This window comes from Cavia porcellus, unplaced genomic scaffold, assembly GCF_034190915.1.
Source record: "Cavia porcellus strain 051 isolate PalLab524CR breed Dunkin Hartley unplaced genomic scaffold, mCavPor4.1 scaffold_18, whole genome shotgun sequence".
Classification (NCBI taxonomy): domain Eukaryota; kingdom Metazoa; phylum Chordata; class Mammalia; order Rodentia; family Caviidae; genus Cavia; species Cavia porcellus.
Genome location: NW_026947501.1, coordinates 23,646,922 through 23,669,967, shown reverse-complemented (window position 1 = coordinate 23,669,967; position 23,046 = coordinate 23,646,922). Strand labels below are relative to the sequence as shown.

General features: G+C 36.2%; 1 protein-coding gene across 1 annotated transcript; it reads left to right on the top strand.

Annotated features, from left to right (window-relative positions):
* On the top strand, positions 1 to 21,403 carry Nfu1 (NFU1 iron-sulfur cluster scaffold). The gene is made up of 8 exons (XM_003469035.5): positions 1 to 147; positions 3,131 to 3,231; positions 7,095 to 7,230; positions 9,264 to 9,330; positions 11,646 to 11,760; positions 14,287 to 14,347; positions 18,575 to 18,749; positions 21,250 to 21,403. Exons 1-8 carry the CDS (start codon positions 86 to 88, stop codon positions 21,292 to 21,294), a joined length of 762 nt encoding a protein of 253 aa, XP_003469083.1. The 5' UTR covers positions 1 to 85; the 3' UTR covers positions 21,295 to 21,403.
* The last annotated feature ends 1,643 nt before the right edge of the window (positions 21,404 to 23,046 follow it).

Genomic DNA, 23,046 nt, shown 5'->3' with positions numbered 1-23,046 from the left:
CCTGCCGGTTTGCGCCTGCGCAAAGTTTCGGTGACGCCGAGAGGAAGCGAAGCCATCTGCGACTGCGCAGTCCCCGACTGAGACGATGGCAGCTGCCGCCTGGTGGGGTTGGGGAGCTGCAGCCGCTGCTGCTAGGCTGCGCAGGCGGTAGGTGACGGCCCCGGAATGTGAAATAGGGGTGTTGCTGACCTTAGCGGAGCGATCACCGCCTCCCCGACCCTCTGTCAAGGGGAGAAGAGTTAGTGCATCTTAGGAGCCCGAGGCCTGCCCCGCCCCGGCGTGCAGTCGGCTTCAACCCTGAGGTGGCGGCTGTGGGCGGCGCAGCCGGACGCCTCTACTTCGAGCGGACTCCGCAGTCTCCTCCCGACTGCTTGGGTCCGGAGGAGGCTCGGAGACGCTGTAGAGACAGAAGGAAAGCACCAACTTTAAATTGTGTGCCTCTAGGCCTTCCATCGCGTGCATTCATTCCCTGTGTCGTAACACAATGGCAGGTCGCTTCGAAGGGGGAAAATACTCAGTCTCCCTGCCTCCCTGCACCAGTGAGGCCCGGGGAGGTAACGGGTCGCGCCCAAGTCACGCCTTCTAAATGATGGAGCTCGGAGGAGAATCCAGACCTGAGGTCGCCACCAGTGCCCTTTAATACCTCTCGGTCCTCCGTTTTTATCGCCTTCCCTGAGCCCTTTGAGTTCCAGTGAAGACACTTGTTCGTGAAGACACTTGTCAGCATCGGTTAGAGGATTTATGTAGGTGTCTGACCCTCACTTCTGGAGAAAAAGGCCTGTCTACGAGTTTGACCTTTTGGGTATTCAAAGTTCTAGTTTTAATGGTGCTCTTGAAGTTTAAGTGCCTTTCCTAGAACTACTAAGTTTACCGAAAAAATACTATGTTAGTTACACCTTCTCTCCCTGTCTTCCTTGAGTAATATAACTCACTTCATCAGAGTATGCTTCTGATTTATCCACTCTACTGCTTTTTCCCTGGATTGAAGGGACAGTAACACTGTTCTTGCAGTATACAGTATTTCCAAATTCTAGAGTATTTGTAGGGTGATTCTTGGGCACACACTTACATAATATTGGTAGTAGCTATCATTTATTGATTATATGGATATATCATCCCTGCCTTTACGAGTAGCTTTGATTTTTTTTTTTAAGAGGGTCTCACTGTGGGGGCTGGGGAAGCTAGTTCAGGCTGGTCCTGAACTCAGAACAGTCCTCCTGCCTCAGCCTCCCCAGTGCTGTGATTACAAGTGCGCCACAATACCCGGTCTTTTGATGAATATTAGCCTTTGTCTATTAACCCCATTAAGAAATGAAGAATTAAGATCATAGTGCTGGCTGCTGGGGACAGAGAAGTGAACACAGTCTCTTCCCTTAATGAGTTCCCAGTCTAGAAAGAGGAACATTAGCAAATAATGAACTCATAAGTGCTGTAATAAGTATGATAATTTGAAATACTAACAGATTTTACTGTGGTTGAGTGTTTCAGGTAGCAGGGGGAATGGCAGCCAGGGCTTCACAAATTCCTTCATTCCCTGTTTAGTGTTGTTTCCTTAAGTTCACTAATACTTCTGTTCTTTTCCTGAACCCTCAGTACTGGTCTTTGATCTCTGCCCAAGCATGTAAAGAAGCTATGGGTAACAGGTCCACAGTGTCCCTGTAGAGTACTCTGTTGCTTATAAGTGATAGTTAAAGATCATTGAAGTTAGGGTAAGTTATAGGCAGTCTATAAGTGGAAACATACTTAGTACTCTTTATGATAAAGCAGAATGCTGGTTTTGTAAGAGAAAATGTGATGCAATCTCTGTTCCTTCCTGCCTATTTCTGGTAAAAATAACTAGAGAAAAAATTTCTTTGAAAAAGTGATTAATGTGTATGATTACAAATACTTAAAATATTTCAGTGGCTCCTATGAAGTGACAGTTGTAAACTAAGCCTTGTGGTGTATGACTGTAATCTCAGCTACTAGGGAGGCTGAGGCAGGAGATAAAGTGACATCAAATTACCACACTGGGTTAATGTTTCCAATCAAAAAGAATATAGAGATTGATGACTGCTTAGCAGTTTGGAGGACAATAGTACAGTTTCTATTAGACTTTTTTAGACCTCTGAAATACAGGTTAAGTACCCCTGCTCTGAAATGTTTGGGACCTGAAGTTTTTAGCTTTTGGATTTCGGATTTGGGGTTATTTGCATATACATAATATAGTATCTTGCGGCTGAGACCCAAGTCTGAACATGAAATTCGTTTATGTTCCATAAACCCCTTATACACATAATCTGAAGATAGTTTTATTCAGTATTTTTCATGTGCCTGCATTTTGACTGTGACCTGTCATATGAGGTCAGGTGTGGAATTTTCTACTTGTGGCATCATGTCAGTGTCCAGAAAGTTTCATGTTGGGGATTTAGCTCAGCAGCATAAGCACCTGCCTTGCAAGCAGGCAGTTGTGATTTCGAACCCCAGTACCAATAAAAAAAAAAAAAAGAAAGTTTCATATCTAGAACATTTCAGATTGTTCAGTTAAACATGCTCATCCTGTACTCTGTGTGTGTGTGTGTGTGTGTGTGTGTGTGAAATGGCTGGAGATCAAACCCAGCCTGTTGGCAAGTATTCTGTCACTGAACTGTAGCACAAGATTTTACTTTTAAAAACAAGTAATATATGTAATCCTAGATAACGTGGTAGAGGACAGAAAAGGTAGAAGGATTTTAACTGTATATACTTTTGTCACTTTTGAGCTATATAACTCTTATCTCATTTTAAAAATTGTTTTAAAAGAAGTAAAATCATGAAGTTCTTTGTTTTGATTCTGTATAGTTAGGGGGCTAAAGCAACAGATTTAAATCCCTGGTATAGATACAATGCTCTTGTTATACCTGGGTCTTATATTGACCTTCAGATACCAAGGCTGTAAATTTGCATTTGATTTTTACCTATATTTGAATTGTTTATATTACTTGCCTAAGTAAGTTGAAATAATAAAGATGGAAAATGAATAGTTACTCTGTAATTATATTTATTGATGATTATGTTTAAATTTTACATGTTATTATACATGAGAAGTAAAAACTGAGTTTAAAAGATTACATTTCTTAAAGTGCGATTTACTATTTGTTTTTAAATGTAGGTTATGTCATGTGATGAATTCATACACCATCAAGAAGCAGCCTATGCATCAATTTGTACAAAGACCACTTTTCCTATTACCTGCCACTTTATGTAACACAGGTAAAATTTCACCTTCTTCTTTGCCTTGCCTTTGTGTTTGTCTTTTCTTTCTATTTTTCTGTGAAATACTAGGGATTGCACCAGTTTTTTCACTGAGCTATATTCCCAGCATTGTTTTATTTTGAGTCAGGGCCTCACTAAGTCATTAAGTTGTACAGGCTAGACTGGAACTTGCAATTTCCCTGCTTCAGGGTCTGGAAGTATAGTCCTGTGCACCATGCTCTGCAGAATTTCACCTTTTAGAGCAAACTGTGTTCCAGAACCTATTGGAACTGTGCTTGGATATGGTGGATCATAAAAGACAAGGATCTGTGAATTTTCTACTCGGAAGCCTATAATAAGAAGGTAGAGAGTTTTTTTTTTTTAAATCACAACATCACAAGGACAGTATCCAATAGACCTGTAAAATTTCAGTATCTTGTGTAACACATTTCCTGGAACATGTGTTATTCACAAAATGATTTCTGAAATGAAAATATTGTAAAAAGAAATTACAGATGGATTTATTTCAAAGAATTATATGTTTTAAAAGCTATTTCTTGCCTTATTTTGGTAAGAATACCTATGAAATCAATAATTTTCTGTCATTCATCAAGACTATCTAACATTGGACCTTGAATGTAATTTTCTTTCTTTCTTTTTTTGGTCAAAATTTACCGGTATGATTTTAGTGCTGCTATGTTACTTTGGTTTTCTTTAATATTGGAAATAGGAATGAAGATAGGATTTTAAATAGTTTCAAATATGACCACTGTACTGTGGACAGGGAAGCTTGGAGAAAGGGCATGTGTATGTGTGTCTGTGTACACGTAAATGCATGCTTATATGTGCTTCTGGAGCTCCAAGTATAGATTCAGCCTATTCCCTTTCTGTCAGCCTTAACACCTTCTTGTGATTATATTCCAAAATGTGGTTGATTCTGGCAAAAAGCATTCTTTGAATCAGGGTAGAGATCTTACCTCTTCCATATGTGGGGCAAAAAGAGGCGTGTAGCCTGCCGCTCTGCCTGTCTGCTTTAATCTCCAAATAGCGCAGATGTAAGTACTGAGTAACTCAGCTGGGTCAAATCACTTTAATTGGATTTAAATTTTGTGGGACTGAATTATGTGATCATTCAGGCTTTTCATATTGGGTATCTACTGATTTTAGTCACCAAAACTAACTTTAAGCACCCTACACTGTATTTTGTAGGAGCTTGTACCTGTACCTTATACCTTCCTGCTTAGGTACCTGTTTAAGAATAAGAAAAACATATTTTGTATCAGTTTCTTTATCCTGTCATAGCTCAGGAACACTTTTTTACATGATGGACCATTTTTTAAAAATACTAGTTAAATCAAATTTAGACCATTATTAGAATGAGTTTGTTAAATTCAAATTAATCAGGCTGGGGATTTAGCTCAGCGGCATAAGCACCTGCCTTGCGAGCAGGCGGTCATGAATTCGATCCCTAGTACCAATAAAAAGTTTAAAAAAAAAAAAAAGAGCAAAAAAAATAAATTCAAATTAATCTTTTGAAATAGCTTATTCATTGTCAAAAGAGAAGAGTTGTGTGGTATTGTCGTACTTTTTAATAAACTTTGTTAATATGAGGGATCAAATCTAGGGCCTTGGGGCTGGAGATTTAGCTCAGTGGCATAAGTGCCTGCCTTGTAAGCAGGCAGTCGTGAGTTCGATCCCTGGTACCGATAAAAAGCGAAAAAGGCCAAAAAAAAAAAAAAAAAAAAAAAAAAAATCTAGGGCCTATGCATGCTAAGCAAGCAACTCCTTCCACACTGGACCACACCCTGGCTCTATTTTCTTTTTTTTTTTTTTTTTTTTTTATCCCCACCCAATTTTCATAACTTTATTTTATTAGACAGTATATATATAAAGTGCTCTTAAATGATTATTTTACATTTTATAGTTTTTACCTTCCAGTATTTTTAAATTTTTTTCTTTTTATAGGTAGTAGTATTCAAGTGGATTAAAATAAAGCCAATTTAATTCTTCAAACACTGATAGAGTGAGTGCCTAATTTATGCAGAGGTTTTAGTTATCAAAAAGCTATTAAAACTTCAAGAAGTGATTGCTTCAAAACCAAAATCGGAAGAACCTTATTGTGTACGGAAAGCAGTGGCAGCTCTTTCTTTAATGTTTCTTGTCTCCAGTTGTTGAAAAATTTTAAGACAGATTTTTTTTCAGAGAAACTTCTTAGTAGGAGGCATTAATATTTTAAGCAAATTGAACATTGAGGTTCAATCATTTTTCACCTTTCTTTTTTCTTTTCTTTCTATTTTATTTTTATCGTTTTAGGATTACCTGATCACCAAGTCAGCAGCTGATGCTAATTAGGACAATGTCTAAGGCAAAATGTATGGGAGTTTAGTTTCAGTTTCTACTTCACCATCAATTAGCTGGAACTGTATGATGAGGTACAAAAATGATCCTTAGCTTTCAAACTAGAACCTTTCCGTGCACTTCCAGGTAGAGGATGTAGCTCAGTGGTAGAGCACTTGCCTACCAGACAGCACCAACCATATGGTTTCCCAAATTTAGTTTCTTTCAAACTTAAAACTGTTGCTTCTTAAAATTTTATTATCCTAAAATATGTGGTATGAAGATTATGACCGAATTAGAAGACTGGTCTTAAGTGTATTTTCCTGTTACGCTTAGAGCTAATAGCTAAGGATTAACAGTGTGCACACTGCTTAGAGAGTCACTAAATAATTGTCCCCCCATGAATCCTGGCCCTAATATTTATCCATGTTAGGCACTTACTAAATTTATTATAAACTGTTGTAAACCTATTTAAATATAAATCTTTAAAATCTACACTCAAGAATTTTTTACTCATGTTTGTTTCATAAAAAATAGTCTTTTTAAAATTTTTATTAGTACATATTTGCAGTACGTAATGATTACGTTTGTCATGGGGTTGATGCATTTACATATCTTAATTCTTTTTATTTCTCCTTGCCCTACATGCGTGCCCTCAAGGCCTGTTTAATAATTTTAAAACTATTAAATCTCAGTGTTACTCTTTTGAATAGTACCCCAAATATTTATAATAGCAAAAAAAGGTACTGTTTTCTCTTTATTGCTTTAACTAATTCATTCTAAATATAATTTCCATTGTAGAAGAAATTATAAGGAATGAAATAATCTGAGGGGTTTTTTTTTGGTCTTTTTCCTTTTTACCGGTACCGGGGATCAAACTTATGACTGCCTGTTTGCAAGGCAGGTGCTTATGCCGCTGAGCTAAATCCCCAGCCCCTAATCTGAGTATTATTATAAACTTCTATTTAGTTATTTTAGATAAATTGGTATTTTGTGTGTGTGTGGTATAGGGATTGAACTCATGGCCTTTACACTAGGCTACATCCCTCGCCCTTATTTTATTTTATTTATTTTTGAGACAGTCTCGTGTAGTTCAGGCTGGCCTTGAGCTCGCTGTGTTAGCTCAGGCTGACTTCAAACTCCAGTCTTCCTGCCTCAGCTTCCTGAGTGCTGGGATTACATGCATGCTTCACCACGCCTGCCTACCTTTTATTTTTGAGTCAGGCCCCCGAGTCACTAAATTGCCAGGTTTAGTATCAAACTCACGATACTCCTGTCTCAGCCTCCCAGAGTGCTAAGATTATAGGCATGTGCCACCATGCTGGGTTGCTGGTTTTTTTCTTTCTTTCTTTCTTTCTTTCTTTCTTTCTTTCTTTCTTTCTTTCTTTCTTTCTTTCTTTTTTACTTTGTTGTTGTTGGTCAGCTTTGGAGATGAAGTTCCCCTAACTCATTCTGGTTCTCTAAAATGTGCGCTTCATAACCCATAAATTTGTTAACTATTTTTTTTTCCTAGCATAATGTTGGTTCTTCTTTTTCTTTTTTAGTGCGATATATGTTTATTCAAACACAAGACACCCCAAATCCTAACAGCTTAAAATTTATACCAGGAAAACCAGTTCTTGAGACAAGGACCATGGATTTTCCTACACCAGCTGCAGCATTTCGCTCTCCTCTGGCTAGGTATAGTCCTGTTCTCATTTGCTTTTATGTAGAAAGAGTAATAACTGACTTTAGTTAAGACAGCTTTATATAAGCTTTCAATTTTTATGTGCACTGTGGTTTTTCAGTATGGAGGATACTTTATTTTCTTTTCAAGTTAGACTAGTAAGAATTGATTTTAGAAAAACTTTCACCTGGAGAGGGATACATTTGAGAGCTCTGTAGCATGAAAAAATAAAAATGTATATTGTTATTTAAGAACAGAAATACTCCAAATTTATAATCATGGTAAATTTCCATTCCAAATCTTTAAAACATTTATCTTTAAGAGCAAGCATAATGGTGCCTTTCTGTATTTCTACCATCCTGGGAGGCTGAGGCAAAAGGATCCCAAGTTTAAACCCAGCCTGGAAAACTTACTGAGATTCTGTCCCAAAATGAAAAATAAAACGGGCTGGAGATGTAGATAGATAGGAGGAAAGACAAACTAGCTAGGCATAGTGCTACATGCATATAATCTTCGCATGCTCGGACACTGGGCCACAAGCACAAGTGTAAGCCAGCTTGCGTAGTTTAATGACTTAGTAAGGCTTTGTCCCAAACTTAAATTAAAAAGCAGGAGAGCGGCCTGAGGATGTAACTCTGTGAAGGTCCCAGGTTCAGTCCTCAGTACTGCCAAGGAAACAGCAACAGTAACAGCAAAACCCACACTTGTTAGTTTTATTCATAAAGTTACCTGAATTCTTTTCCTTTTCTTTTTTTATCGGTACCACAGATCGAACTCACAACTGCCTGCTTGCAAGGCAGGCGCTTATGCTGCTGAGCCAAATCCTCAGCCCCTGACATACATACTATTAAATAAAGAAAGAAAATTGCAGAATGGAGCTGGGTGCGGTGGTTCATGCCTATAATCCCAGCACTCCGGAGCTGAGGGAGGAGAATCACTGTGAGTTCAAGGCCAACCTCAGCTACAAAGTGAGTTCAAGGCCAGCTGAACTGTACAGCGAGGCCCTGTCTCAGAAAAACAAAGGTGCAAAACAATTCGAACTGTGTGATAATACATATGGAAAACCAACACACAAAACAAATACATTAACAAAAAGATCTGTAGAAATATATATTGCTGGGGCTGGAGGTTTAGCTCAGCGGCATAAGCTCCTGCTTTTAAAGCAGGCAGTCGTGAGTTTGATCCCCGGTACCGATAAAAAGGAAAAAGATTTAAAAAAAAAGAAATATATATTGCACTGAGAATAGTGTCTGGGATAGGTGGTTAATGGCATTTTAACCTTATGTGTATTGCTTTAAATGTTTATATCAAGATGTATTCACATATTTTACATTTTAAAAATGTAAAGCATTGGGAGTATAGAGTGTAGCGTTTGCTTAGTGTGTCTGATGCCCTGGATTAACCCCCAGCACCATGAAAGAAAAAAGAAAATATCCTGTTGTGGATTCATAGAATTTGCTGTGTTCAGGCAAAACTAATTTTGCTTTCTTAGTTGTTTTAGTAGGAAATATTTTCTGTAACCCAGAGTGTAAATTCTTAAGACAGGCCAGTCTGTTTGCTTGTCATCCCTTCACACAGTGCTTGCCATTCAGAGGTGTCCAAATATTTGCTGACTGACTGACCAACTCACTGAATAAATACACAGACAGACAGAAGTCTGTCTTTCCTCAAAAAGGCTTTTAAGAGTCATTTTCCTAAAAAAAAAAAGTCTTTCGCCTTTTTTGTTTTCATCTGTAGTTCATTCTTTGTATAGTCAAGTAAACTACACTGTGCCGATCACCAGTTGTTTCTTTCATTTCCCACTTGAAGGGCGGTTCAGATTTTTGTGGCTATTATATATAAAACTCTGCGAGGATTCATGTACATGTTTCATGAAAATACATTTTCATTCTCTTGAGTAAATGAGATTGATGAACTGTAAGATATTTGCCATGAGGTGATAATTGTTGAAGCTGGTGACTAGTACGTAGAAGTTCTTTTACTTGTGTATGGTTTTTTTACATAAAAGAATATTTTATTATCTCTTATTTTTTTCCTATATTCATAGGCAGTTATTTAGGATCGAAGGAGTAAAAAGTGTCTTCTTTGGACCAGACTTCATCACTGTCACAAAGGTATGCGCAGGATTTTATTTCTTATTTTTTAGGATTTTATTAAAAATAGGATTCAAGGGGCTGGAGATTTAGCTCAGCGGCATAAGCACCTGCCTGGCAAGCAGGCGGTCGTGAGTTCAATCCCCGGTACCGATAAAAATGAAAAAGACCAAAAAAAAAAAAAAAAAAAAAAAAAAAATAGGATTCAAAGTACTATTAGTTTTTGCTGAGTCCAGGGCACCTCTCCAGGTTTTTGTTTGTTTTTTTGAGACAGGGTCTTGCTCTGTAGCCCAGGCAGGCTTGAACTTACCATGTAACCCAGGCTGGTCTTGGACTGTTTTTTTGAGACAGGGTCTTGCTCTGTAGCCCAGGCAGGCTTGAACTTACCATGTAACCCAGGCTGGTCTTGGACTCGGCAACCCGTCTGCCTCAGCCTCCCAAATGCTGGGATTACAGGCATGTACTACCACAGCCAGCTCACAAAGAAATTTTTGTAGAAAAAAGCAATAACAGTTTGTAAGCTGTATTTTTAGGCATCAAGTGGTTTTCCCAAATGAAGGGTTATGATCAGCAAATCTAAGTTGTCTTCACCAATTTACAGACTTCTGGTCTATTTTTGTTGTTCTGTTATTCTTTGTTTTGTTTCACTTTGTTTTGTTTTGGTGGAGGTTGAGTCGAAGTCTCACGCGATTCAGGCTGACCTTGAACTCACTGTACAGCTGTGGCCTCTCTTGTTATTCGGTTATTCTTTGTTGTGTTTTCGGATTTGGGGTTGGGTGGGACAGTTGAGACATAGGTTCACTCATGTAATTCAGATTGGCTTTGAACTCGCTGTGTAGTTCTGGCTTACCTTAAATTTGAGTTGGTCCTCCTGTCGCAACCTCCTGAGTGTTGGAATTATAGGCATGCACCGTTTGCTTGGCTAGTTTTCTTGCTTTTGTTTGTTTGTTTTGCCTTGTGTGTGTGCTTGTGTAGTGCTGAGACGGGAACCCAAGGTCTTACTATTACTAGGCAAGTGCTCCACCATTAAGCTGCATCCTTAGACCTCAATCCATTTTCTTGAAATAACCTTTCTTATCATGGACTATGAATTTATTTGACATCTGCAGTGATCCCCAGTTTCCCTTTTTGATTCATAACTATAATGCATAAGCTTCTTTATGCATCATTATTTTTCTGCACATATACATGTATCTACAGTTATAGGCTGTTTTCTCATTCAATTCAGAGCACCTTTTGTAATATTTGCATTTCCTTACTCAGTAGAGCTGCTGTTCACTTAAGATCTTTGAAGTGTTCTGGTCCATCTTCTGAATGATTTATTAAAATATTACTTAGAACTGCTTTCTTTTTCTAATATCCACAGCAGTATCCATTCATCTTACCTTCTGATTGGCAATTGAGGGCAAAAATAGCTTCTTTTATCCATATTGACTCAGTTGTTTTTTTTTTTTTTTTTTTTTTTTGTTTGTTTGTTTGGTCTTTTTCCTTTTTATCGGTACCGGGGATCGAACTCAAGATTGCCTGCTTGCAAGGCAGGCACTTATGCCGCTGAGCTAAATCCCTAGCCCCTTGACTCAGTTTTTTAAAGTACACATTTAAATGTGGATTCTAGCATATATTATAGCATCTTCTGAGTTTAGATTACATTTAGCAGTCTTTTCTCCTAAAGAGCTTTCCTTTACAAAACTAGAAAAACACATTGTGCTTTCTTTTTATAGTCATTATTACTATGTAGGATTTACTAATCCTGTCTTTATTAATGGAAACAACTAGTTGGTGAGGTATACAAGTCAAGTAGATACTAAATCTTTCTTAAGGATGCTGGTGGTGTTGACAGTCCATAAGTACTCTAGCAGAGTAGCCGTGTTCTATAGTTTCATCACTGACTTTTTAAAATACTCTTTAAGAAATATATGCAAATTGGATTTTTAATACTTATGGTATGTCCTATATACCTTATGAAGTAGTTGTATTCTATTTTCTGAAAGAGAATGAGAATCTCTTTATCATCCTCTTTAAAGATAGAATCCATTCAATATTTTCATTATTTTACATCAAATTTCCTAACCTAGGTCATGATACATACATATAATAAAAATTTGATGCGTGAATGACTGACTGAATGTTGTAAAATTGTATCTTTCAAAAAACATTTAAGGAAAAAGGTATTTAAGTAAGACCATCTTAAAGAGACAAAACTGATACATATTCTCCAGAAATGGGTACTAGTGCATAATATGATAGGAAAAGATTATTTAGAGACACAAGATAGTGTTCTATATTTGTCTTTGCTCTTGACTAGAAATACAGTATTTTTCTTTATCTGTTTACAGGAAAATGAGGAATTAGACTGGAATTTACTGAAACCAGATATTTATGCAACAATTATGGACTTTTTTGCATCTGGATTACCCCTAGTTACTGAGGAAACATCTTCAGGAGAACCAGGTACTCTATTGTGTTATGCAATATTCCTTTTTTTCTTTGGACTTTTCCACTTTCTTCCCATTTGCCTTGATTTCAGAAGTGTTAAGAATATAGATTTTTATCACATCATATATGTAGCTCTGGATCCAATGCCAGAGAGGACAAAAATTCATTTTTTATTTTGTTTATTTGTTTTTGGATATTGTAGATTGAACCCTGGGACTTCATGCCAAGCGACCCCTTCCCTTTTTTAATTTTTTGTTTTGAGACAGAGTCTAAGTCACTATGTTGCCCTGGCTGGGCTTGAATTTGAAATCATCCTGCCTCACTCTGCCAGAGTACAGGGATTACAGGCAAGTGCTACCATGCCCAATTTCCTTTACATTGTTTTTAAATACGATCCAAAAATTTTTTTTATTTATTTGTTTGTTTATTTATTTTGGTACTGGGGATTGAACTCATGACGTCACACGACCACGCAGGCACTTATGCTGCTGAGTTAAATCCCTGCCCCTCCCTTTACATTTTTAAAAATAAACATATTAGGAATAAATGGTGTCTTGTTTAATTGGTTTTCCTTAATACCAAGACTGAAGGTTTTCACATATTTTCTGTCCATTAAGTTTCCTTGTCACTAAATTTCCTGTTCATATTCTTTGCTAATTTTTTAAAAGATTGGATGATAGATCTTTAAAATTTACTTAAGAATGTTTAAAAATTTTTTCTGGTATTAATCTTTGTTAAGTTTTTTATCATACATAAATTCTTTGTAACTATCCTAACTATCGTTAGGACCTGGGGATGTATCTCAGTGGTAGAGACCATGCTTAGCGTGTGTGAGGCATTGAGTTCATTTCCCAGCAGCGCATGAGAAAACATAATAAAAAGATATCATTAGTAAAGTGAAAAAAGATAAACCTTGTTTTTGTTTTATGTACTAGAGAGCTAACCCAGGGCCTTACTCATACATGTGCTTTATCACTGAGCTACATTCTCAGCCTCTACATGCTTTTTGTTTTTACATTTTTTTTTCTTTTTGTTGGTACCGGGGATCAAACTCACGACTGCCTGCTTGCAAGGCAGGTGCTTATGCCGCTGAGCTAAATCCCCAGCCCCCTCCACATATTTTTTAAAGATATATATGTAAAAACAGTCTCTTTAAAGAGGAATTTGACTAAATTTGTGTAAAAAATACACAGACATCATCTGAGGACTTAGCTGAGTGGCACAGCTAATGTAAGGGCCTGAATCTGCTGGACCTCAAAAACCAAAAACCCATAGGCTACACTTAGAATTTATCTTATATTTGTAAAAATACACCAATATTTATATAAGAAGTATGCTGTGCTTTGTGAAAAATAGCTGTCAACTGTAAATGCTTGAAATAGTCAAAACACCAACAAAAACAAACGTGTCAAAAAGAGGCATTTTGGGCCAGGGATATAGCTCAGTGGCATAAGCGCCTGCCTGGCAAGCACAAGGTCCTGAGTTTGATTCCTGGTACAAAAAGAAAAAGCCATAATTTTAAATGCTGATATGGAAAGACCTTCAAGATACATTAAAAACAAAATATAGAATAATTCATATAGTATGCTTTCATCTGTGTAAACTCACATATCTAACTATAAACATGTCCCAGGAGGATCCACTAAACTCACAATAGTGGTTGTCTGCAAGAGAAATGGTAGGGAATAGAACTTTGGTTTGCTAATGTAGGAGACTAACTTTATTATGTTTATTTCTTTCATTAAAAAGGGCCCAAGGCTAATATAATTAAATACTAATAGTTATTTATAAGTTGCCAATGATCTAAATTGCAGTATGATCTTATTGCAATATGGATTCTCTGTTTTAGAATTTTCCCCAGATAAATAAGTTTTTGAAAAAAGATAAAATGCTTATAGAAAGGTATTGGTCTGAGCAACTATTTTGAAGAAAATAATAGGAAATATAACAACCATTATTTTAAAAAGAAAGGTACTGGTAAGGATAAGTATATAACTTTACAAAAGTAAAGGAAAAACAAATAAAACCAAATGAAAAACCATCTTTTTTATTCAGATGTATAGAATATTTCAGAAATTTCCAGAAGGCTTATGTCTGTTTTTAGTATGGTTATTTTTTAAAAATCACTAAATGGGAAAACTGAAGATGCAACTTGTAAAATAGGCAGACTTCTTTGCCTCAGAATTTCCATCAAAACTCAGATAATCTTTTTTTTCGGCTATTTTTTAATTACTGAGAATGATAAAAATTTACAAATTTTATAGCAAAAAATTTCAAATCTTGACAAGGTTAGCAAATTCAAGTATTTCAGTTTACTCACCTTTATTACTAAACATTGAGTTGATCAATATTCCTTAGATTTTCTTTAGATAATTAAATAAATGATTCTGTTTCCCCAAAATCAACTGTCACACAATGAAGTTATATATTTTATATGTTTATGTTTTTAATGAGCTATGAAATTAAAACCATCCTATTCTATTACTTATCGATGAATACTGAATTTCTGCTATTGATTTTGTTATTTATAATTGTTTCTAGCTTCTGAAGAAGATGATGAAGTTGTGGCAATGATTAAGGAATTATTAGATACTAGAATACGGTATGTGCTCCACTTTCCATCTGAAATCAAATGCTACAGAGGGAGTTTTCACCATAGAAATATACTTGTAGTTGTCCCTGAGATTGTAGTAGAATTTCAGTCAATTACAAGTTGTAAACAAAAATAGGTAATCATGTCAGTTGAGTTTAAAGCCTATAGAGTTAATGATAATGTAGTCTAAGACCACTGTGGATAGATTTTAAGTATTCTCATTACAAAACATATATGTGAGCCATGTTATTTAGCTTGATTTAGGGGTATTCCTCAGTATCTATATATTTTAAAACATAGTGTTGTACATGATAAATATATAATTTTTATTTATGGATTTAAAAATACGTCTTTTTGAGACAGGATCTTGCTATGTACAAAAGAGGCTGAAAAATATCAGAATTTTGGTAGTTTTATATTGGTGGAATGGGAACAAAAATTGGAATTTAGGATCTGTCAAGGAGACAGGGCCCCAAGAAACACTGGACTCTTCATTGGGCTTTTTCAATAATTATACCCTTGAAATGAGATTAACCAGAGATAGATCATACTTACAGAACTGTAGTCCAGTATTGAATCAATATAATTCCAGAATAGCCTGAGCTCTTGCAGAAGATGAGAAATCCCTTCTGATATAGTATAATTGTGAGTCCTGCCTGGGTAATTTAGTGAGTCCCTGTCTCAGAATAAAAATTTTTAAAGGACTGGGGATATAGGGTTGTGGCTCAGTGGTAGAGTGCTTGCCTAGCATCATGTTCTGGGTTCAATCCCCAGTACTACCAAAAAAAAAAATAAAAAGGAAAAAGAAAGAAAGAAGCTAGATTAAAACATGAAGAATTTAATCAGAGAACTGAATTCTATAATAAATAGTGATTCTGAAACTAAAAATACAACAATTTAAGAGAACCAGATACACCTTTCATACTGGCACGTGGGAGGCTAAGCAAGAGGATCACAAGTCTAAGTCCTGCCTGGACAACTTAGTAAGATGGCATTATAACTCCAAATATCTGAGTAGTTACATTTAAATGTACACAGGTTGATTAACAGAAAAATAAATAAATAAAAGTTATCAGACTGGCTATGAGGGCTGGGGATTTAGCTCAGCGGCATAAGCACCTGCCTTGTAAGCAGTCAGTTGTCAGTTCGATCCCCGGTACCGATAAAAAAAAAAAAAATGAAAAAGACAGACTGGCTATGAAAAAACCAACTATGTACTGATAATAAGAAATATCATCTTAAATATAAGAACATAGAAAGTTTGAATAAAGGACTAAAAAAGGTGGAGAAATTTATTGTATTAAAAAATGAGTAAGAAAAGGTTAATGAAGTTATACAGATATCTGCAAACTGTACTTTACAGCTAAAGATATTACTAGAAATAAAAAGAGATCTTTTGGTTCAGCATGGTGGTGCCCAGTTACTCTGGACGCTAAGGCAGCAGGATTACAAAGTCAAGACCAGCGCAGGCAATTTAGGAGAGCTCGTTTCAGAATACAATGAAAAGGCGCAAGGATGTAGCTTAGTTTAGCTTAGCTTGAGGGTGCCTGCCTAACATGCCTAACATGCCTAACATGCATGAGGTCCTGAATTCAATCCCTGCCAGAGAGAGAGGATTATTTTTCATATTGATAAAAGGGTAATTTTTACTAGGAGTGTACATTAATCTAAGACATGTGTACCTAATATCCAAAATAAGTAAATATATTTGACAACATTAAAAGTAAACATAGATAATCCACCATTGTGGTGAGAGACTGACACTTCTCTCTCAAATCGAACAACAAAAAATAATCAGTAAGGGTACAAGGGTTTTAAATACATGATCAAGAAACAAGTAAATTATTGACATATAAAAAGGTATATTCACTAAGAAAAAATTCAATATATGTTGAACATACTAAAACAGACTATATGATAAATCGTCAAGCAGCACTCAGCATATTTCAAGGATTTAAATCACAGAATATTGGGTTTTAGTGCTGGGAATTGAATCCAGTGCCTCACATGAGCTTATAAGCACGTTCTATATCCCTAGTCCACAAATAATATTTTCTGACTATTGTGCAGTTAAGCTGGAAACCAATTACTAAAAGTGAACTACAAAATCTTTATTTGGAAACTAAGCAACATTCTTCAACAAGATCAATGGATTGGACTAGTGGCATAGCTCAGTGATGGAGGACTTGCCTGGCATGCACAAAGCACTGAGTTCAGTGGACAATATAAAACAGTAACAATAACAGTAACCAATAAATCATGAAGGACATTTAAAATAGAATAATAGTTGCCTGATCTTTGGGTAGACAAGTTTTTTTTTTTTTTGTTCTGTTTTTTTCCCACTAGGATATGAGAAAACAGGTCAAAATCAGCCGAGTGTGATAGTGTACATATGTAATCCACCTCTCAACATGCTGAGGAAGGGTTGTGAGCTTAAGGCCAGCCTGGGTTAGGTATTGAGTCAAGGCTATCCTAGAATATGTAGTGAGACCTTGTGTTTAAAAAAATAAAATACCATAACATAAAATAAAATAAATCAAGGAAAACACATGTAAATTGACTACATAAAGTTGACTTTCTCTTCTTCAGAAGATGCCTGTAATTTGTAGTGATAAGGCAAAACAGTAAAATCTACTGTATGTATACTATTTGTATGATAGAATATAGATAAAAACTGCTGATTGCCAAGAAAAAAACAAGCATTTTACAAGACAATAGCCAAATGGCAACTAAGCATACAGAAAGTGCTTAGCCTTCTTAGTCATGAATATTCAAATTAAAACACAATGAAATATCACAAATCTACTAAAATATATAAAATGATTAAGATTGACAATAATAGTGGCTGGTGAGGATGTGGAACTCTCGTCTGCTGGTGGAATGTAAGTTTATGGAATTTTGTAGAATTTGGCAGTGTCTACTAAATCTGAATATGTATTCATCATCCAGCGGTCTATCAAAGCATCTATAAAAATCTCCATAGCTACCCTATCTGTAAAAGTCAAAAACTCAAACATCTAATCATCAGTAGAATATGTAAAACATTCTAGAATATCAAATTAATGGCATACTATACAGCATTGAGATTGAGTGAATTGTTACTACACTCAAAATGAATGAATCTCATAAAGAGCAAAAGAAATAAGATACAAAAGAGTAAATCCTATGTAATTTTAAAGTTAAATTTGTATTTATAAATTATAGGATTCAAAAACAAGCAAATCTATTTACTGGCTGTAAAAATTAAGATAGTGGTTGCATTTGATCTGGATGATAGGCACAAACATGATTGCTTTTTGAAAATTAGTTGAACTATAAATTTATGATTTATTTTCTATATTAATGCTGTATTTCAATGAAAAGTTTGCCTCAAAGGAAAAAGAAAAGCCAGCATTTTTCATTCTCCCTTTTCCTTTGTCAAAAGGATGAATAAATATGCCTTAGGTTGTTATGGTAATTATTAGGTAATCTGAAACTTTAAATAAAAAGATTATAAACGAAATGTAAGAAGTAAATCAATGTTTGTTTGTTTTTGTTTGGTTTGGTTTGGTTTTTTGAATCAGGGTCTGACTGTGTATTTTAGGCTGGCCTTGAACTCACAATATAGTCCAGGCTAGCCTCAGACTCATGATGATCCTCCTGCTTCAGCTTCCTGAGTGCTGGGATACATGCGTGCTCCACCATGCTTGGCAACAAGTGACTATGTCTACGAATGAATTTTGGCAAGTTATTTGAAAGTTTAAAGAATTAGAATTACTAATAAGACTTAGTCACAATTGTTATATATTTTAAAAATAGCTCTAACTGCCAGGGATTTAGCTCAGTGGTGTAAGCGCCTGCCTGGAAAGCGCAAAGTTCTGAGTTCAATCCCCGGTACAAAAAAAAAATAGCTCTAACTTTGTGAATTCAGTAATACAAAAATCTAAACTCTGGCTGGGCTTGGTGGTTCATACCTATAATCTCAGCTTCTCTGGAGGTTGAGGCAGGAGGATCACAATTTCAAGGCCAGCCTGGGAAACTTGTGAGACCCTGGGTCAGAACTTTAAAAGGGCCAGGGACGTAGCTCAATGGTAGAGGACCCCTGGGTTCAGTACCTACTGCTGGGGGGAAAAATCTAGTCTCTGAGCTATATTAAATTTTTTCTTTTCTTGCTTGCTTTCTTCTTTTTTCCTTTTTTTTTTTTTTTTTTTTTGTGGTGCTTCTTTCAAATGTGTCACAAATACTTTGTGACTACAGGCCAACTGTACAGGAAGACGGAGGAGATGTAATCTATAAAGGCTTTGAAGATGGCATAGTCCAGCTGAAACTACAAGGTTCTTGTACCAGCTGCCCCAGTTCAATCATTACTCTGAAAAATGGGATTCAGAACATGTTACAGTTTTATATTCCGGAAGTAGAAGGTGTAGAAGAGGTAGGCCAGTATCATTAAACTTTAGATTTAATGGTAAGATAAACATAAGATGAAATTCATGACCCGGCCTTTTCTTCAAAGATCTTTGTGTTGTAATTTTACCAGATTAGGAGCCTGCTTATTTTATTGGGAACTTCAGTGTGATGAGTGCCTGTTGTGTACCAGGCATTTTTACAGTTTATTGCCTCGTTTATCTAGCAGTGCGTTAAATCACTCCCATTTTGTGCATACGGAAACTAACACCTGGAGGGTACACTGTGCTGCAATTGTAGAGAAATTATGAAAGGGGAATTATTCCCTATCACACAGGCAAGGAGTTTACCAAGGACTCGTACTCTGTTGTACTGTAAAACACAATACCAAGTATGGTTATAGAACTTCCTCTATAGCATGATATCTAGATTTTTTTCTGCCTCTATATGCATAAAAAATGTAGCACAACAGTCATAGTTCTCACTGCAGTGAAGCTTTATGGGAAGATATTATAAAGGAGAGAAAGAATTTGTAGAAATAAAGAAATTTAAGAAAAGTCCTATAATTCTCTGTTTATAAGAAAAAGTACATCTCCCCTCCCCCAGCTCCTTTGAGCATCATTTATGACTAAGTAATATTAAAAGTACATTCTTTGGGCCAGTGCATGCCATCTTCTCTTTGACATCTTTATCATTTTTCTGCTGAGGATGAAACTGTGCTTTTTATGTATTTGTTTTAGTATTTCGTTTAGATATGACTAGAAATCATGTCAGGTCTTTGTATTTCTCTGCAACATCTAGCCCTGTGTCTTACAAATGTCTTTTACAAGTTGTGCGAGTTTGCACAAGTTTTTAGGGGTATTATTCCAAATTTAGAAATAATTCTGCCTAAAATAGGAGCTGATATACAGAATTCTTTGGATTGGGTATTGCAATCCCAATTGAGTGTCTAGAAAATATTAATTTCTTGGGTGTACAATATCTTTTTTTTTTTTTTTTTTGAGACAAGATCTCAGGCTGGCCTTGGACTCACTGTGTATTTCAGGCTGGCTTTGAACTCATGGCAGTCTTCTTGCCTCAGCCTCCTGAGTACTGGAATTACAGATGTGCATCATCATACCTGGCAAAATACCCATTTTTTTTTTTTTAACTTTTTATCGGTACCAGGAATCGAACTCACGACCACCTGCTTGCAAGGCAGGTGCTTATGCCGCTGAGCTAAATCCCCAGCCCCAAAATACCCATTTTTATGCAACCCAAAAGAGAAACTGAGAAAACTATTTTTCCATTGATTGTCTCACATCATACCTAAATTCATCTAGATTTTAAAAGCCATTTATTGTTCATTTTATTTTGAGATGGGATTTTACTGTTTTGCCCAAGATGATCTTAAACTCCTGGGCTCAAATAATACTCCTCCTTTAGCATCCTGAGTAACTAGGACTACAAGTATGTGCCACCATACCTGGACCATCTAGATTTTTTAAAACTTAGTTTTGTTCCTTTATCCTCCATATGCCTTTTTTTGTTTTTGTTTTTGTTTTTGTCTTTTTATTGGTACCGGGGATCGAACTCACGATTGCCTGCTTGCAAGGCAGGCACTTATGCTGCTGAGCTAAATCCCCAGCCGCCCCCCCTCCCCATATGCCTTTTTAAAATTACATTAGTTGACATTTCAGTGGGCTGACAAATAAGGAACATGTTTATTTACTTGTTCAGGGTAGAGCGCTGAATTGACTGTTAGATCATAGCATCAAATTGGCATTTAATTATAATATGTGTAATGAGGTGAAAAATATTCGTGGGTTTTCATTCATGACACACTATACCGCTAGCACTCTGGAAGGCTGAGGCATGAGGATTACTAGTTAGGTTTATGTGATTCTTTTCCTGTCCACAGCTGTTAATATTTGTTATTTGAGTAATATATTAGGTTATGAAAAGATACTAACGTTTCCATTATTTTCTTCTAAGATTCATTAGTATTATTTTTCACTGAAAATCTTCACATTTTTTAAGGTTAAAAATGACTTCTATTTTAGTAAAACTAAAATAATTGTTTGATACTGTGGTTTTCGGGGGTTTTTTTTGTTTGTTTTACTTTTTTAGGGATTTGATTTTCTAGTAAATATTATTACACCTAATAGTTTGGTTTAGCTCTACAGAATACAGCTTAGTAAATAAGATGCTTTGGAGGGGAAAAAAGACAAAAAGTTATTCACATCATCTTACAGCTAGAAAATACCAGTTTATGATTTAGAATCTTCTTTGCCCAGATGAGACTCTGCTACTGGAAGCTTTTTTAGAGACAAGGAAAAGCCAGCAGCATTTTAATAACATTGCACATATTTGCTTTTGCTTCATTAGGATACCAGGTTATGATCCAAATTTGGGACTTTTGATAGATATAGTCCTACTGAATTGCCATGCATTGTTGTAGACCAATTCAGGTCGGCAACTAATAGTAAAGTAAGGAAAACAACAATTCTCTTTCTTTTCTTAATTCTTCTTTTTGTCTTTGGTTTTAGGTAAAGGATGATGAGCCGGATGAAAAAGAAGCAAACTCCCCTTAAAATAATCTGGATTCTCTTTGGGCATAACAGTTGGACTTATGATGTTTACCAGGCTTTTATTAATATGCGGAGGAACTTGAGGATTAATAAAACGCCCCTTCCTTGAGAATGATGCATAAATGTTGCATGTTTGATTTACCTCAGGAGTTATTTATAGCATCCTGAGTCATCTTCTGCACACATGGATTTTATCCAGGGATATTTTTATTTTTGTCCCTCATTTCTCATGGTGTTTTATTTGCATAATATGTGATGCCATTTAAAATCTATTTTCTCCCATCTACTTTCTTTATTTTTTATAGAGGTTAATAGGCAGAATGCTTTTTAAAATATTTTAAAAGGCTTAGCTTTCTGTGAGACATCTGAAACCATTTTTCTGAAGTTTTAAGCTTACTTAAAAATAAAACTAATTCTGGGTTGCTGGCAGTAAATAGCACATAACTTCTCATTGAAAGACCAAACTTTTCATTTAGAAAAATAAAAAATTACAATGCTAGGGGCTAAGGGGATATGAGATGGCTCAGTGGCACAGTACTTTTCTGGCATGTCTGAAGACTGGGTTCAATCTTCAGCATCAGAAATTCTCAACCTCCAAAACTCAAGGACTATATTCCAGAATCTGCACACAATTTCGGTTGTTTATAAGATGAAAAAACTCCCTTTTTGGTTTTGTTTTATTTCGTTGTTTTTTTGATGCCAGGTTGGCCTCAAACTTTTGAACCTTTCTGCCTCGGCCTCCTTAATGCTGGGATACACACCGTGCACCAGCACGCCCAGCTTTTCAGAAGCTGCTTTGGTCTTTCTTGCCTAGCTTTTGCCAACTCAGAGGTCCATACATTTTTCAAAAATTCAAAAATTGTATTAGTTGATACTAATTTCTGTGTTATGCTAGAAATTTGAAGTTATCTTTCTAATGCAGAGTACTTCTTTTTCAGACAAAATAGTATCAACCATTATGCCTTCACTTTTCTACAGTAATTACAGAAAATACCAGGAAAGGAAAGATGAGTAATAGCAATGATAACTTGCGTCTCTGGAATTCTAGCCACAAAAGTACAAAAATTAAGATAGAGACAGAAACAGGAAAAACCCTATCAGTTGTGAATGCTGGGAGCTGAAGTTTCTATTTTCTTTTTTGACTCAATAGAACCAGACAGAGGGATGGTTCTATGATTTCATTCCCTGAACTTTTCTAGATAAATAAAGGCAAGAGCCTGGGAATTACTTGGTAAGCTAAGCACCTAAACGTGTCCTTTTCTTAAGTTACAGGAAATTGAGATGAGGAAAAAATAATTGATAACAAGTTTGGGTGTGGCCTGAAAGGAGAGGATCAGGTGGGAAGATGATTCATTAGGAAAGGGAAAAATCTTAAAAATGAGAGGCCAAACAGAGGTGAAAGGTGAGGAAAGAGCCTTCTAGCATAAGAAGCAGTGTAGTCAGAATGAAAGGTGCGAGATACCCTAGAGAACTGGAAGAAACTAAGTGTGGTTGAAGTGTTAACGTGGCAGTGCTGAGCTGGACACAGTGCAGAAGGAACAGTGGGCAAAGTGAAGAGAGCAGCAGAAAGCTCCTGGTCACCCGCGCGACTCGTGCCCATGACTTGCTAGGGGAGCCCCCCTGACTCATTGTGGCAACATGCCCAAGGAAGGTAGGGCCCACCTCAGGGTAGGGGATGTTATACCTAGTCTCAAACAGACATTTTAGCGCCATTTGACTTTGCCAGCATTAGTCTATGGGAAGGTGTTTGACCCA

What these genes read in the sequence shown, in the direction of transcription:
- Nfu1 (XM_003469035.5), top strand. Translation starts at nt 86, where the DNA reads ATGGCAGCTGCCGCCTGGTGGGGTTGGGGAGCTGCAGCCGCTGCTGCT. An exon ending in ACTTCATCACTGTCACAAAG is followed by an intron (nt 9,331 to 11,645) that starts GTATGCGCAGGA and finishes ATCTGTTTACAG; the next exon opens with GAAAATGAGGAATTAGACTG. An exon ending in AAGTAGAAGGTGTAGAAGAG is followed by an intron (nt 18,750 to 21,249) that starts GTAGGCCAGTAT and finishes CTTTGGTTTTAG; the next exon opens with GTAAAGGATGATGAGCCGGA.